Source organism: Doryrhamphus excisus, linkage group LG15, assembly GCF_037039965.1.
Source record: "Doryrhamphus excisus strain RoL-2023G ecotype Guam linkage group LG15, RoL_Dexc_Guam_v1.1, whole genome shotgun sequence".
Taxonomy (NCBI): Eukaryota; Metazoa; Chordata; class Actinopteri; order Syngnathiformes; family Syngnathidae; genus Doryrhamphus; species Doryrhamphus excisus.
In genome coordinates this window covers 7,699,962-7,716,694 of record NC_136371.1, presented here as the reverse complement: position 1 = coordinate 7,716,694, position 16,733 = coordinate 7,699,962, and the positions used below count along the sequence as shown (strand labels likewise).

General features: G+C 42.6%; 1 protein-coding gene across 30 annotated transcripts in view; it reads right to left on the bottom strand.

Moving 5' to 3' along the window:
• LOC131104498 (R3H domain-containing protein 1-like) overlaps positions 1–16,733 on the bottom strand; it is a 29,477-nt gene that overhangs the window by 8,226 nt on the left and 4,518 nt on the right. For 25 of the 30 annotated variants that reach the window (XR_009119785.2, XR_009119784.2, XR_009119786.2 and 22 more), the window contains exons 2-18: positions 13,783–13,974; positions 10,079–10,096; positions 9,571–9,660; positions 6,687–6,810; positions 6,065–6,143; positions 5,862–5,921; positions 5,459–5,599; positions 5,156–5,264; positions 4,927–5,022; positions 4,123–4,148; positions 3,851–3,904; positions 3,099–3,331; positions 1,977–2,246; positions 1,702–1,859; positions 1,433–1,546; positions 429–782; positions 198–330 (exon numbers count right to left, since the gene is read on the bottom strand). Coding sequence is in view for 19 of the 30 variants with exons in the window: in XM_058051758.2 (XP_057907741.2) it covers positions 198–330; positions 429–782; positions 1,433–1,546; positions 1,702–1,859; positions 1,977–2,246; positions 3,099–3,331; positions 3,851–3,904; positions 4,123–4,148; positions 4,927–5,022; positions 5,156–5,264; positions 5,459–5,599; positions 5,862–5,921; positions 6,065–6,143; positions 6,687–6,810; positions 9,571–9,660; positions 10,079–10,096; positions 13,783–13,974 (2,251 nt within the window). In the remaining 11 variants the exon portion in view is untranslated. Of the gene's footprint in view, positions 1–197; positions 331–428; positions 783–1,432; positions 1,547–1,701; positions 1,860–1,976; positions 2,247–3,098; positions 3,332–3,850; positions 3,905–4,122; positions 4,149–4,926; positions 5,023–5,155; positions 5,265–5,458; positions 5,600–5,861; positions 5,922–6,064; positions 6,144–6,686; positions 6,811–9,570; positions 9,661–10,078; positions 10,097–13,782; positions 13,975–15,133; positions 15,296–16,733 lie in introns of all 30 variants that reach the window. The other 5 variants (XM_058051748.2, XM_058051749.2, XM_058051747.2 and 2 more) reach the window with 3 other exon arrangements.

The following is a 16,733-nucleotide window of genomic DNA, read 5'->3' as shown; positions in this document are numbered from 1 at the left end:
CAATATTATGACTAGAAACATACATAATATACATCCAACACCAATCAGTGGACACATTAATTCATTTATTTTATGTCATGATTATTAGTTTTTTTATTTTTGGTAATGCTTTTTGGCTTTTTTCAGAACCTGCAGACCTTCATGATAGCCTTCTTTCCCCCCCAAATGTGAAGGACAACCTACAGTTGCTATTATACCTTGCTGCTGTGGCAGGTTTTGGCTGTGAGGGCCGTTGTAGGCCAGAGGGTTTACAGGCGGACGGTAGTTCTGCTGTTGCTGCTGGTTGGAACACTGAGGGTGGTGTGTTGAGGAGCAGTAGCATGTGGGCATCTGTAAGAAGCAGCAAACCCACATTCAAATGAAATAAAAATAAAACAAAACAAAAAGGATGAATCATTTTGAATTGACTTGCGCAGTTACTGAAATACCTGCTGGATTGGTTGATGGATGTAGGTGTGTTGCTGGAGCACACTCGTGTGTTGCTGGCTCAGACTGGACGCGGGGAAAGCAGCATGACCTGGCATGCTGCTGGGATACGCATGGTTAGGACCTGGAGTTGGAAGTGGCACAGGCTGGCCTTGGAGCATTCCAGGGTGCCCCCCTGAGGACCCTGCTACCATGTAGTTGGCAACCTGCTGTGAGGGTGCTCCCTGCAGTACCACCGGGGCAGAGTGGTGATACAGAGCTGCATAGTGGCGGGCATCAGCAGCTGGCGCGCCACTGTTGTTGGCCGACTGCTGCGCCAGTGTCACACGACTAAATTGGGTGTTGAGGGAGTCAGGCTGGAAAAGAGAGAGGACTTAACACTGCTGTGCACATCCTCGGTAATAAACACGTGTTATTATAGACAGGGTCATTAAATCCAGCATTAACACCAGCCCAAGGTCAACCGCGCTCATAACAAGGATCAACACAGTGCTACCACTTATTAAAATACTGTTATAAAATTTACGAGTTTTTAAGGTAAGGTTACGGAGCCTGTTAGATAAAGTGCAGAGTTTAAATATGACCTGGATATATGAAGACTAGTAGAGGCAAAAGTGAACTATTTATCCATATCACTATTGCACGCCAGCTCTGGTCATTTCTGACATGTTGTTGGAAAAGCGTTTTTAGTCATGGATTATTCAAAACTAACATCTGGCGCTGAATTAAATATTAATGGATATATTTACAGGCATAATTAGCCACAGTGGCCACAGAGTTAACCGAAACCAGGTCACAAATGAGGCCATCAGTCCCTGCTGGATTTATTTTCCACCAACATACATCAAAGGTGATTAAACATGTTCAAGGTGACATAATTAAAACCATCACTAAAAATATTTTAGAGCAAAATGAGTATTTTTGCAGCTACATTAAACTAAATAGAAAACAAGATTGACATTTAATCAACAGAGGTGAAGAATAAATTGGGAAATTAATAATGTACCACAGTGTACTGTTGGTTAGGACAGACAGGCAGGAACTGAGGAGGAGGAAGATGGTAAGAGACCGCTGGATTATGGACGGCTTCAGAGGACGGCTGGAATGGAGGACAAGTCGGCTAAGGAGGCAAATTAGGAGGAAAGAAGTGGAGACACTTTTAATGAATAAGGCAAAAGCTCAGACTAAAATCAATTCGATGTTATTAAGGTTAGAAAAAGCCAGGAATGAGTGTGGTCATCTTTATTTCAACCAAAATTTGGTGGACCCACTGACCTGGGAGTGGAGTTGATTGGCTTGCTGTTGCTGGCTTGCAGCAGAGGTCAGCTGATGTGGCGACGCCTTGCCCTGATGTGGGCCCCTGCCGGCAGGGGGTGCAGCACTGGCCGCACCATAAGCTATGCCACTGCTGCTGGGATGAATGAAAGTCTTGCCTGTCATAAGAAATTCAAAAGGAAAAAAATGAACGGGTCACAAATCAAAAACATTTTTGCCTCACAAGAATGTCAACTTGCACCAAATTGGTAGTATGTTTAAAAAGATGTAGGTACCTGTGTGTGGATTCACCAGAACGCTGCCAGGTGGTATCCCTGAGGCCTCCAATGACAACACATAATAATTTGTTGCGTCAGTAGAAGGTGTTGGCTTTAACGGGGCCCTCCTGATCATGCTGGAGAGTGTTGAGCCTTTAGTATCTGCAGCTGGGTAGATTAAAGGTGCTCCTGGGATTTTGGGCCGTGAAGAGGCTGGCACGGTGAAAGGCCGGTGGGGACGGGACAGCGAACTTGAAGAAGAACCGACGCTACTGCATGATTCTGATCCTGGAGTGACAAAAAGACACCACAAAAGAGTGAAATGTGTTCTCCTGAAAGATACCTTAATGTTTTTTTTCTTTCCCAAGCAGCAGCATGCAATGACAATGAGCTGGGTGCTTCCGCCGTCTCTAATCGACGGGGATGCTAAGAGTAGATGGTGATAATTAAGAAGCGGAACAAATTCACAGTCTAATAACACGGCATCGCTTGCATTCTACGCTCTTGGGGGAACTGTTGACGGAGGAATTGGTAGCTCTGCACCATCTGTGGTTGATGTGTCCCTGTATAATTACAAAATAAGTAACACGGAAAAAAGCCACGGGTATTTTAAGTGGAGGAACAAAGAGGTTTCAAGTTGGAACATTGCCTTTTCTTAAAACATTCTTTTATGAAGACTGGTATAATATGGTTTTATATGTTTAATATAACAGCTAATATCCCCTGGATTTAAAATAAGGCAAAGATTAATTAATTATCTTTTTAGATCCTCTCTCTCTCTTTAAAGTCCTGACTGCTAGCATTTATTTAACTGCTGTACTGTATATACACTATATACCTTTCAGCTTCGACAATTGTCGAGTAATATGGGATGCCCAAGACTTTTGCAATAATGTCAGGGTAGCTGCATGGATATGCTAGTACAAGATGCTAATAATTGTTTTTTATTTTCTATAATATATGTTTTTTTCTCCCAGTCAAACACAGGGTTTTCTCTTTCTCTTTCTCTTTCTCTTCTCATCAATCCAAGGTTGAGCAACTGGATAACAAATGCTTTTCTTTAGAGGCTGATGTCATTTCTTAGGTTGATTGTTTTCAACTGAATAAGGTAAACACTGGAGTGCGCCTCTTCTCTCTTGCCTGTTTTGGAAAGCCTCCCAGTGCTCTTGCTGCTGGCGCTGCTGTCCCCTCGCACCAAGCTGCAGGAGATGCCGCTGAAGCTGCTGGCCTTGGTGATGGCAGGTCGGGGGGCCAGGCGGTTGGAGCTGTCCGAGCTGTCAGTGCTGCTCCATGGTCGAGGCTCGCTGTGTCGCGGCAGCATCTCTGTCTCTGAGCTGCTTTGCCAGCTGGCACCCGATCGTCCGGCCCGTGACCTGGTTGGGGTAAAAGTCACAGTGTCAGACACCATCAAGCATCCTGGGCTCACAGAGCATTTTAAATATGGAAGGCTTATTTCATTAACATGATGTCTTCATGTAGAGATTCGTATAAGAGTTAGTCTCGATTTAAGTTGTGAACACTATTACGTCACCCTTAGACAAATAGGGACATGTAAGCGCAGCATAGATGTGGGATCAAATGTCCAAATGCTGTTCTCTTGCTTTGTCTGAAGTTATAAACATTGCCTTTAAATTCTTTGTGTAATTATTTTTTTACAAATAACTACTCCCTCACTTCTATTAGTAATAATTTTAACTTTATCTTTAACTTTATCAAAGTCTAAAGTATATTGTTTCATTATCTAATTGGACATGATTTAGTCCGGGCAGATTTACATGAGCAAGCCTGTACTAAAAATCCTATTTAATCAGAAGCATTACTGAACAGCAATAACACATTCTTTTTGGTCTCTGAAAGTTGCAGGCGGCGACTTGTAATGCGTCAGACCTCACCTGAACATTTGCCGCCTCTGCTGGGTGCGCATGCATGCGTCTTCATCCTGAGAGCTGAGAGGAAGGAGGACGGGAGGTATTAGAGGCAGAACGCTGACAAAGGTGCATAGTCAGACCAACTGCTGCTTTGACAGAAAAAGGCAATTAAGCATGCTAAAAATAAAAGACACTATCAGAAGAGTTGCGCTGACATGGTAAATGATTGTCATAACTGTGAAAATGATTCTGTTAAGATTCAATGAACAAAGACTCGAGTACATTTGACAACTTACCTTCTATCCAGTATGAAGTGATCGGCCTGTCAGAGAAAATTGAATTAATCAGATGATTTAAAGTACATGGGTCCGTTTAACAAGAAAGAAAAATGCTGTGTTTTTTATTGACTTTAATAGTCTATTATAACTAGGATGCTCCGATCTATCGGCCAGCTATCGGTATCGTCCCATTCATTGGATGAGATGACCAGCCTTTCCCAGCGGTGGAAGACACCGGTTCGCCGAGGGTTCTCCCACATACCTGGAAGTCCTGCTCAATCTTAACCAATGTGCCCTCACATCCAAAGTCTCCTTAAAAATGGCGTGTCATCCAGTACATTTTTGTCTAAATTAAGAATAGATTTTATGGTTCTTATGATAAGAATTCTGGGTCCCATAAAAAAAAAATCACATTGCATAATTACTTATTTTTTGGGCCCCCCGGGGCAGTCAAAGGACCTTGGAATTGTCCTCACTTTTCTCCTTTATACAACACCCACTGGCCAACAGCACTCATCATATATAAATTAAAACATGTATAATTAACCCAAGTGATCTGTATCGGCCGATTTCAGTCCTAGGAGAGCATCCCTAATAATAACGTAATCGTAATCAGCTAGTTAATGTCACAATAAATTCATATGCAGCCATTGGTTGTAAGTCATAAAACATATCTCCACGTCGGAGTAATGCCATCAATAAATTCTTAATCTAGCAGTGTAAATTGGCAGTAAAAAAATGGGCTGAATTTGCACAAGAATAGATAACAGATTTGTGCAGCATGGCCCCCTCCCCCACTCCGCCCACACAAGGAGCTCTCACATCATGTGCAAATATCCTTTCTCTGGCTCGTTGGTACTCCTCTTCCCTCTCCTCCATCGATTTGCTTTTCTTGTCTGCTTTCAAACGCATCCGAATCTGGCAAGGACACACACGCACACACACATCATTTTTAGCAGCTATACTGGGGACACCAGATTGTCCCGCTCGTACTGACATGTCAAAAATGAAAGTGACAGCTGGGTGGTGGTGGCGGGGTGGGGACACCTACCGTGCTGTCGTCGCGATCAAAGCTGGAGTTGTCTCGTTTGAGAATGTAGCGTTTCTGGAAATCGTCTGCCCTGTCATCCTTGATGTGCTCGGAGAATTTCTGATCGGGTCTGTCGGTGGGGAATTTTGAACAGTTTAGGAGGCGAGCTTCATTTCAGGCTGATACTGACAGCAACATATGTTAATCAACATCAGTGTAAAGAAAGCCAAACATACAGTATCTGGAGTGACTGCAATGGTTTAGTATTATTGCAATAAATCAACCACAACACACATTACATACTAATTGAAGTGAGATGCTCACATTCTTGTGCTGGTAGTTTTGTTGATGACAACAGACTTTCCGGTGAGGTCCACGTTGTGGTCCATTCCGAAGTAGGCGGCCACTCTGTGTAACAGCATCCTGTGATAGGACGTCATAGGCGGGAATGTTCTTTTTTGGCTTCTAAATGGAGACACAGGGGGAACCGGTCAAATGTAGCAATGAACTATGTAGGTCAAATACCAATCTGCGTACAGACAATAAAGAGGGAGTTTTCATACTCCATCCAAAACTCCTCTGTATTATGTGGAATGAACCGCAGCTCATCAGAAAATAAAAAGTTCCTTTGTTGTTGGAGCTCTTGAAAGATCAGTCTTGTGTTTCTGCTGGTGCCAAAAATGTGATTGGTCTAGATTTGATGAAACAAACAAATAATAGAACCTACTCGTTATTGCCGATGAAGTCCAAGATGTCCTGTTCAAGCTTCAGCAGCATAATTCGGTCCCTAGGCAAATAATACAAAGGAAGCATTATTCAGACATATGGCCATCTACATTTGTACACTTGCTTATCGTCTCCTCAAAGCTAACTTTTATATCTGAAGCCACCTTTTGCAAAGGTGGAATCGAGTGAGTGAGTGGCCGTTACCTGGGATTGCTCTTCAATGTATTCACTAAAAACTCATGGAGATCTATGCCAGTAGAGTCAGTGTAGTCTTGGCTGGAATCTAAGAGAAAACCACATATTTTACTCAATTACTTTTTCTGCTTCATATTTCACAGGGGAACAAAGAAAAAAAAATATCCCAATAGTTAAATATTTACATTTAATTTTTTTAAAAAGGGAGATTTAATTGCTCCACTATGATAACATCAAGGGTGCAAAAGAGACAACATTCTCACATGCCAAACAATAGGGTAGCGGCCACCAACTTGCCCCCCCCCCCCCGGTAAGCGTCTGGGACCTATAATTGGGACCTTGCCTCATCAGTGGTGTTCCTCCACAAAAGGCAGGCAACCCCAACCTTTGGGAATCTGTATAATTGCTTCGCACCCTGAGCCTGCTGCAATTAACTGAATCACGCCAATTAACTACCCATAATAAGATTATTTTGAAAAATGAGAAGCGCTTTTGGCTACATGGAAGGGCACCGTGGCCTAAAAATAAAAAAGCACACATACTTTGTTCAGACAAGTGCATTATGAAATGGTATATAGAGAGCATCTACACTAAAAATACGCCTGATTATTGGAATTTGGTATTTTCTCACCTCTGGACAGCATTTTTCTCTGGTTTTTGTCAGCTTTGCTTGCCTTGTCGCAGCACACTTCTTTCTCAGCTTGCTCCTGTGTAGCTCCATCTTCCTTTTCTAACATTCTAAGGAGGAAGTCATCCTTTAAAGAGAACAGAATCATACAAATCATTAAGTAGAGCTAGAGATAAGAACTAAAAAAAAAAAATGTAGTCATTCTCTCTCTGTGTGCCCTCGATTTAACCACTGATTCACCAAGCAGACCACCAAAAAAAAGTGTTAGCGCTTGCTGCCACTTCAGGGTCACAGTCAAACATGAAGTGGAATACAGCAGTAATAATTTTGGAGAGGAAATTAGGTTTTCTTAAACTTTATGCATATCAGAAATTCAAGGTTAATTCAAAAACTGCCAATACACAAAACCGGCAACTGTTTCATAAATTTGATAAGTTCGTTTTCACCCAAAGTTGTCTCCTTCATAGCAATGATGTGCCTGCATCCATGAATTCCAAACCTTGATGGCAATTAATCTTCCAGATTAGCTTGTTTTTATTAAACCATCTGAATAATACATGAATTCTGTTCCCACATTATACAACGCAGCAAATTTCATTACTTAAAAGAGCGTGAGGAGTTAGAAGTAATCCCTGTCTCTGGCTATAAAAGTTCGAACAAACAACTGCTGCAATTTGACTGCAATCCTGTGGTGGGTGTTGATTTTAGTGAGATGTAATAAAAAGTCGCCTTGGTTAACATAAGACTGCTCTTCCTCGCCGCAGACCCATACAGTTGAATAGTAGCATTAGAGGCTAAAGTAACGCTGAGAAGAGGAAAAGGTTACCAGTGCACCAACAGTGGATTGGACACAACAATGCCGTGTGTGTGTGTTTGTACGAGTGAGTGAGGAGGGTTACGTCAAGGGTGGGAGAGCAGTTAAAAACCAGTAAGTGTCATGACCAACGTCTGCATAGCAAGATAATGAGATGCAATGTTTGTATAATTATAAGGGCTGTGAATATTTGTAGAAATGTAAAATGCTAATGAGAGCTCCTAACTGAAGAATTGCCAGACTCAGAAAGTGAATAGGAGTCGAGAGTTAGCGACAGCAAGTTCCCATGTGTGCCCATCAAAAATGTTAGACAAAAATTGAAGAAAAAAAAACAAAACAAAAACTATTTTGGCAAGAAGCGGTGATGGTTGCCACTTAATGCCACCCTCGGTATCACAAGGAAGCCGTCTGGTTGATGTGCAGCTGTTACGAGCTGCCTCATTTGTTTTCTGACACCCATTTACCTCAAGATAAAGGGGGGAGGGGGGACAGCAGGAAAATGATGGTCTTCTGAATGTGTAATGAACATGCTGTCAGTCTAAAACAAAAACTACAGTGTGTATTCAGAGGCCCTTGACTATCGGCCATTGATAGGAATTGACAGGCAAGAGTACAAAGTAAGGGCAGATGTTGTTTTTCAGGACGTAGAGATGATTTGGACAGTCTATGGATCTATACAGCCCTTTGTTGCTGCTTACAGTTGGACAATGAGGGAGTGACAGTTATGTTGAGTAACGAACAATGGCAAATTTAGTAATAATGAGCCACAAATCCCCATTTTTTATTGTTTGCTGCGTTGGTACGGGCAACCTTTGTTACTTATGTTGGTTTACATGTAGCACTTTAAAGTTGATTGAAAAGAAATTTAATACACTGATTTTCCTTATCCTTTTTGTGATCTTAGGGGCCATTCACACAAACATTTTTAGGTCAAAACACCTCTCATCCACATTGAAATTGCATTCTGGGTTACTTGAAATGGTATTTTTTTTTTTTAATGGCTTTCAGAGTGGGAAAATCGGAAAACACTGCCCTGTCGTTTTTGTATAGACTGCTGAACCACTTTGATGACAAGCCAACATAATATCTGGATATTTCCAGACATGATTCACCCCCAGTCGACATTCTCCTGATATTTTGTTGCCTTTTTCAATCATAAACGGTGGAAATTAAACAAGTAGTTCAAACACAAAAAAGAGCATTGAAACCACACAAGCCAGTGGGATAAATAGCACAGTATACCATCAAACCTCCCTTTTTGAACGACCCTGTTTGTATAATTCGGTTCTCAACAAACTCCGTAGGTCTCCGTAGGAATGCAATCTTAATGGCTTGAATGTCTTTTATTCCCCATCTTTTCCTATTGTTGTAACGGCGGCCTGTAGCTTAGCTTGCTGCATAACCCTGCTCAGAGGCACCTCCACCAATAACTGCAGCGGGGGAAATATCAGGAGTATTCAATTAGGGCGCGCCATAGCGCTCAGTAGCTGATGTGCGGAAATTGCAATTTCCTCAACATGATTGATGGCGGTAATACAGGACGTCGTGGGAGTTCAGGCGATGAGAAAGCGCGGTGGGAATAACATTGCCCTCTGGTTATGGGGCATGGTGCTGACTGGTAAGATCGCAGAATGAACACACCTGTGTGTGTGTGTGTGCGTGAATACATCATTAGCAGTGCAGAGTGGCATTTAATGGAGTTTAGTTTGATCAGAAGGTGGGGGTCCGGGGGTGCTTTGCCCGGTTGGAAGCAGCGAAAGAGTTGAATTAACAAATTAACGGCGTGCTTGCCATTTGTGTTTTGATGATATGATGCTTTCATCAGGCTGTGCTGGTCAGGTATTCAATCACAGCTGTCAGAAGTAGACTGCTAATGGAGGACCTCCAGCGCACTATCTCGGTTTTAATGAGCTGAGATGAAGAACTGATCCCCGGTCAGCACTTCCAGCACAGCTGTGTGATGTGTGACTTGGGCCACAAAGTACAGTCACATGTCCGAGCACCACGTGCATCCTGCTGATGGGATGACTGAGATGGAGGTGATGAATACAGTTCACTCGGAGTTTTTTTTACCTTGGGTGCAGGTGAAGGCTCAAGAATTGGACAAGGAAAGGATTCCTCACAAATTGCCAGGCTGCGAACAAGCTTTAGCTTGGTGTTAGGCTGTCGAGGAGGGTGCAGGAGGTAAAAACCATACACACATAGAAATTAATCGACAGCATCCAGTTACACGACCACAAAAACAGGAAGCAAGCACAATACTTCTCCAAAGTGGCTGCGCTTTTAAGATGCATTAAGTGACTCGACCGTTTCATTCCTTGTCCAAACAATTTGATCCGACCTTGACAAATAAAATGCAGCAGCACAGAAACTCATGCTTCCTCAAACTGCCCCTTGACGAACATAACAGCAATGCAGCAAGCAAAACGTGACAGGCTCTGTTGTATCTGTATTGAGGCTTTCCCCCACAAATTGCAAAGAAGTCATTTGAGTCATGACAATGGAAAAACGGCCTCAAATGTAACCCAAGCCAACAATTCACATGCTTCCTTTCAAAACATGCGAATAAAGTGCTCCCTACCTTAAATGACATCACTGGCTGCACATGGGGGTTTGGTTGAAGGGAGGTATGCAAAGGAAAGTGCACAGCAGGTTAAAATCCACCAAGAAACTTAAGAGAATTGTTACCTTAAAAATGAAACATCTAAATTAAACATGCCTAGCCTACATTTTGTGCTTCTGTGCGCTACCTCAAAAGTAAATCAGCAGAAAAAGAACATACCGTTGCATGCCCTAAACACAAGAACACGGATCTAATCGTACATAAATAATAGAACAAAGCCATTTTACGCCATGTTGAGTGCTCAACATTCATTTGGAGCAATTACTTATTTTCATTCTTCAGTGAGAATCTCTTCAGTGCACTTCCCTTCATTTACGGCCAAACAGCCAACTGGAAAAAAGAAGTCCCTCTTATATTTACCAAAACCATTGTGCTCAGATGTTTACACCATGGTCATCGGTACGAATGTTATTCATTTTGGGCCCTTAATGAGTTATTTGAACTCTTCCTGTTCCAGTGTGGTTTGATTATACACGGCACAACAATTGGAATTACTAGAATTAGAATTACAGGGACATGCTTGATTTAATTTCAGATTCTTTCTCAATTTCAGGCTCCAACATATGACACAATCTCCAAAACTGCATGCGTTTATTTTCAAATTGTTGGTGGCAGGTGAAATGGAAATATCAGGGTTGTAAATGCGACATTATTGAGGTACAGTGATGATAAAATAAATCTTGGTCTTTTCTTGACGATTTATTCCTGGATATTAGGAGGGCAAAACTACAAAATTGAAAAATAGGCACACAGATAATATTGACAAAGTAGAGGAACCTTGTTAATCCAATGGTTTGTGAGTGTGGGGCTTTATTTCATGAAGTTAATATTGTAAAGTTATCTTAATTCTAGTATGATGTTTTGAGTGCACCCCAACTTTAAATTTTGAGTCAGCAGGTTTGGAAAACACGTCATATATACATTCACCTAAATCTCACAGTAAGTAGGGCTGGATATTTCAGAATGGCATTTAACTTGACAAGGTCAATGAGCCCCATTACCTTCTCGTTTCTGGTGCTAAAGCAGTATAGGTTTTTTTTTTGTGGTGTTTATATGAAATACTTCACTTCTTTATTGCTAAAACAAAAAAAAAAGCAACTGTATGACCTTTGCCTCAAGCACAAACAAAAACCATGCATTTGGCAGTAAGCAACTTGGAACAGTGCTACACCTGCTTTGAGCTTCCTTATGCCATCGAGTGAATCAGACTTCTGAGAAGGAAGAGCAGAATGGAGAACAACACCGGGCACCCACAGTGGGTGCAAAAGCTCAGTGCTTGTGTGTTTCACGCACTAGTGCCTGTGTCTGCGCATGAGAGAGCATTAACAGAGCATGCAGAGGATTCAAGGTGGGGAAGGTAGGTGACCTAGCGGAAGCTGTTCCAGTATAAATTGCACCAAAAGCCCTGCCCTGCGCTTGCTAATCCCAACATGAAAATCTGACCTTCCTCTCTGTCCTCTAAAAATGAAGAGGACAACCCAACCCTGTCTCTCTCATTGCGCTCGAAGGCTAAATATTGCATACAAAAATTGAAACCGGCTTCTGCTCGCCCATTTCCAGTGCTTGTGACCTACTGCAACCTTTTCAATATGTGGTAATATGCAAGTAGAGGGCAGTGGGGAAGGTGGGACAAGGTTGGGACTGTTAGCGTACTGCCACACCAGCTAATTGAGTGGCGTGGGGCCGTTGGGGAATGAACAATGCCAGCAGCAGATAAAAAAAAAATGGGAAAGGGGGAGACAGAACAGGCTGAAGTCAGCAAAAGTAGGACGGCCACCAGAAGAAGATGGGGCTCCATCCAGAGCTGGAGACAGATGGTGGCAAAGTCACACAGTTTACCCCCTCCTCTATGTAAATGCTTTTCAGTCTCACGTACACACCCCTCGCTCATGCAACAATCGCCCCCGACCCAGTTTTTGTCCCCAACCTATTCCGCCTCCATCGCTGGCACAATGAACATCTCTAGCATTTCACCTGCAGACAAGGCAGAACTTGTGGCACTGCCCTAACAAGCATATGTCCTGTGACCACAGAAGTACATGTGAGTACTTCAGGGAGGTACACAAAGTCAGGATAAGCCAGAAAGTACGGAGGCAAAATATCATGGATACTAAATTACCTTTATGCACAGCATTTCTAGAATAGCATCATCTTTACTACATTACGACATGGTGCAAACAACTAATTATACCACAAGTTGCATTTATGAGGTTTAAACTATTTAGCAGATTACCAAAGCAGTTGGAGGTGGGGCGCATTGGACATGGATGAACCCAGTGTCTCCCCTAGGTTCACAACTTCATAAAATTAGGAATGCCTCGACTTAGCGAATGGCTGTGCTCCAAATGCAGACTCAAATTTTGCATGAATGCATTTGTGACAAAAAAATACAAGGCTCTTAATTTAATCATGAGCTCATATTCCTCTGAATGTTGTGTCCTCACAACCTTTAAAAGGGCAACTCCATACCCTTGCGGTGTCCCCATTCTGGTGTAACACAGGACTGAGATTCCCCATCATGTATCTGTGTCTTTGTTTGGCATAACCTGCTATAGTTTGAGTGTAGACATTCACAACCTTGGTTGGTTGGTTAAACATGGCACTAAGGTAGAGCTAAGTCCTGACCTATCATTCCAGTTGCTGCCAATTATATTTTTCAGGATTTTCTGCGCTGAAACAGCAAGGGGGTGTATCTTCTTGAACGCCGCGGGTGACAGCATATCCCCCAGGCAGTTTGCATTTGACGCTGAATGTTACTGAATTTTCATGAAGTCAAGTATGGAGAAAAGTAGGAAAACTGCTAGGCAAGTTATTGAACGCACTCAGCCCACTCAGAGTTCATTAGGCTGCTGACCCCTCCCGAACTCACCAACTTGACTTTTGAGTTGGCTTGAGGAAATAGACACTTCCAATTATAATTTGTCTCTATTATGAGCACGAGAGGTGGCTTTGGCAGCTTCCTCTACATCGCGTAGGGAGTGAGCGTGATTGGTAGGTTTTGACCTGCGTGGGTTGCGGACAACAATATTTAGCCATTAAGTTTGTGTTGTTTTGAGACAAGATGGTGTCATCCCCACAAACTGGGGTGTCTTTGTACAGGACCAGCAGGGACAGACATTGAGGTGTACAAGGAAGTGTGAGCCTTTTTGTTATATACAGTTTAAATTATTTCACAGTACACATATAGTTGAATCTAATTAATCTAATCTGGGTATGATTTTCATTCATTTGTGAAGGCAAAAACAAAGCAGTTTCTACACACTGGGATGCATGCAGGCCAAATGTTTGCTATTCAGCTTTTATTTCATCTATACACTTAGTACAAATGTACTTATTTTAACTTCAGTAGCTTTTGTTTGTCTCCCTGTTGGGGTAAACATTGCCCTCTTCCTCTGGTTTTGTCTTCATGTGAATCTTTCATGTTTTTCGGAGTGGCAACATGATGCTCTTAATAAAAAAATAAAAATAAAATCAGGTGAGCTCTGATGATAGCTCCCTCATAATTACCAGTAAATGCATCTTACAGACCATTGAGGCCTATTTTTTTTACTCTTCACTACACATTTTTGACTGATGCAACTTACAGAAAATACGGAAATGTATGTGTACTGTCGTTTAAAAAGATGACATGTTTTCAATTACTATTGATGACGTAAATGTACCTTGTTGTCCATTGTACTGATGCTGCCAGGTTCTTCTCTGCCGCCCTTTTCGGAAATGCCAGCCTGGATGGCGTTGTCTTTATGATGGGACGCTGTGTCATCAACCTCGGTGACCTTCATTGTTTCAGTGTCAGTTTTATCAGACATTCTCATCGCAAATGTTTTGGGGAGATGTTGGCAAAGACAGAGCACCTGAAAGAGAGACATGCAAATAATAAGGGTTGGCCTCCTTCAAAGTTCTCAGGAACAAGCAAGCAGCATTTTTTTTTTTTAGACAAGAAGGTACTAAAGTAGTAAATGCAGAATTATTTATATGGAAAAACAGCAAGCTGTAACCACTGCTGGGGTGAGTGGATGGTAGTTTTAAGGTTCCTACAGTTCCTTTCTTATCTAATGGTTGTGCACTTAGCATCAAGTGACAGACAATTCCTCTATGTCAAAGTAATTGACTTCGAGCACAGCCGACTGGGCTCCCATGTGTTCTTCTGTCGAGCAAATGTTGCGCCGGGCCGAGAGGCTCGCTAAAACACAGCTGGCGAGTGCAGCGTCCGACGCAGAATTTCAATGACCTGTCAGATGTTTGACAAAAGCAACGCCTGCTGCTGCTTTACATTATTTTTACATTCTGAGAGAAAACAGCTTAATGCTCCAGAGTGCTGCACAGTCCTTTGAATATTTAGTCTCTCTTACTGACATTTTGATGGGTGAAATCTCCCGAGTTGCTGTTCAAAGATTTGCATTACTGGACGGATATTGCCAAGAGTCAGTGCATCAGTATTCTGTCCCTCACCACATCCTTCATTCCACCAGGCACAATTTTGGACTGAGACAGGGGTGTCAAGCTTTTTTTTTTTTTTTTTAGGTTGCAGAGTTTGGTACATATTAATGCTACTGCCAACTGTCTCACAGTGGGGTCGTTTCTCCTTTGTCTTATTTAGTGTCACATCATCCTTCATGTTTCATGAAGGAAATATTCAGACATTTGAGTAGTGGCAAATTTTTTCTTGTGTGTGAAAGGAACCTTTGCAGTTTATCTTTTAGCAGAGCATTATGGCTCTGTAAATATTAGAAATACAATGGCAGCAGTTGAACCATTTGGTGCAATGGCACTTATTTGCATTCTTCAGTAAAGGCTGCACGACAGAAAAACCTAAAGGACACTTCACAGTAAAAGCAAGCCTGATCTGAATGTACACTTTACAAGTGAACTAAATGTTGAATTCCATCAAGTTAAAATCAAGCGATAGAAAGATGGGCTTCAAGAATTTGTTTTATGTGTGGAATATGTAAAAATATGTGCCTAAATATTACTTCTCTGGCTTGTTTGGAGAAAATAAAAGGAAAGACATACCTGGTGCGCAGCCAGTGGTGAAGGTAGTGGCAAAAGAGGAGGTGGCTGGTGAAGTTGACAAGGCCAAGCCTACCGATGCCACCTGAGACTTATTTTCCATGTCTGCTTCAGCTGCTCTGCACGGCAACCGGGGCCTCCGACACCCACATGACCCTTGCTGACCTGCCGTGGAGAAGAGCACAGAGGTTAGTGCTGTGGGGTTTTAGGTTTGAGCGAGGTCGGGTGTTCGGAGTGGCAGCGTGAAGAGAACAGCACCTCCAGAGAGTCAGCAGATTTGAAATATTTGTGGTGAACGGTGTGGTGAGTGTGTATTTTTGGGGCCTTTGCGTGCCTGTGTTCCATAAATAATGGATGAACACGGAGATGGGAATGCGATGGAGGCAAAGGAAACATTAGGTATTCAGAAGGAAGCGGGAAAATAGAGCGTTTCTTCACTGAAAACCCTCTGCCATTTGGTGGCACACGCATATCAAATCGCCTGGCTATATTTTACAGCGGATTATTTTTGAGCTCAACTACAAGGTGACACTAGCTGGGCGGATGTTTCAAAGAAACAAAATAATAAAAAACTGAGCCAATGACTGAATTGTTGAAAAAGTGACTGCAGTACAGTAAAAAGCCTGATTACTGATTATTCTTCCATATATAATTAATTTACAATCATCTTCCATCTTTAAAAATGGGTTCAAGTGTTAACTGGCTGCAACAGCTCATAGTTTCCAAATAAGGCTGATAAACATCAGATTATTTGACGCATTTCTGATCCTATCACTCCTCTTGCTTTCTGTAATCTCAAGCACACTGAGCGAGTGAGGCGCAGTGCCAATGCTGGCACCCAGTGGTGCCAAGGTCTGGCTGCTGCTCATAACATGGTCTTTTGTTTGACCCCTTCCCCCTTTCAGAACCCAAAAAGGGTCAAGTGGAATCCCTGCTAATTCTATAACCTTCCAAGGCATGAAGCTGCAGCCTTGGTAGCGTGTGACGATGATGGGTGGCAGCGACATGTCACGGGGAATGCTGCCCTTTGGTGTTACACTCTTGCTTCTGATGCAGCACAGGACGCAGCTTTACTTATTCAGGAAAACATGCCGAAGCGACCGCAGGCATCACTGACAACTTGACGTAACATGCATTCACAAAACACATACGTGAGGTAAGAGCTCGGAAAACCAAGTAATCAAGTGAGCGAACAGTGTAGCCGCTGTCTTGCTTTCCCAATCTCACAGTTAAACTGTGCATTTGTGTACATTATGTGTAGTAGTAGCGCATAGCCTGGAAGACACATGGAGAAACGGTGCCACAAAAGGTCTTTGATTGGCGCTGCACAGCGTCCGTGCAGCAGTGAAATTGCAGCGCACACCATTTGTGCATCCGAAACCACCTTGCCGTTACTGATAGGGAGTGGTCTGCTGGTATTACAGCCACCACAGAGCGCAACAACCCTAAAGTGGCTCCCTCTGGCAACGTTCTGTGTCACCTTGCCTCTTCACAGCACATAAAATTGCCATACTGGCAGCCTCCCACACAGTGCAGAGATGCATCATAGCCAAAATGGATTGTGTTTCAATAAGAGAGTAATTAGAATCTGGTAAACATGGGA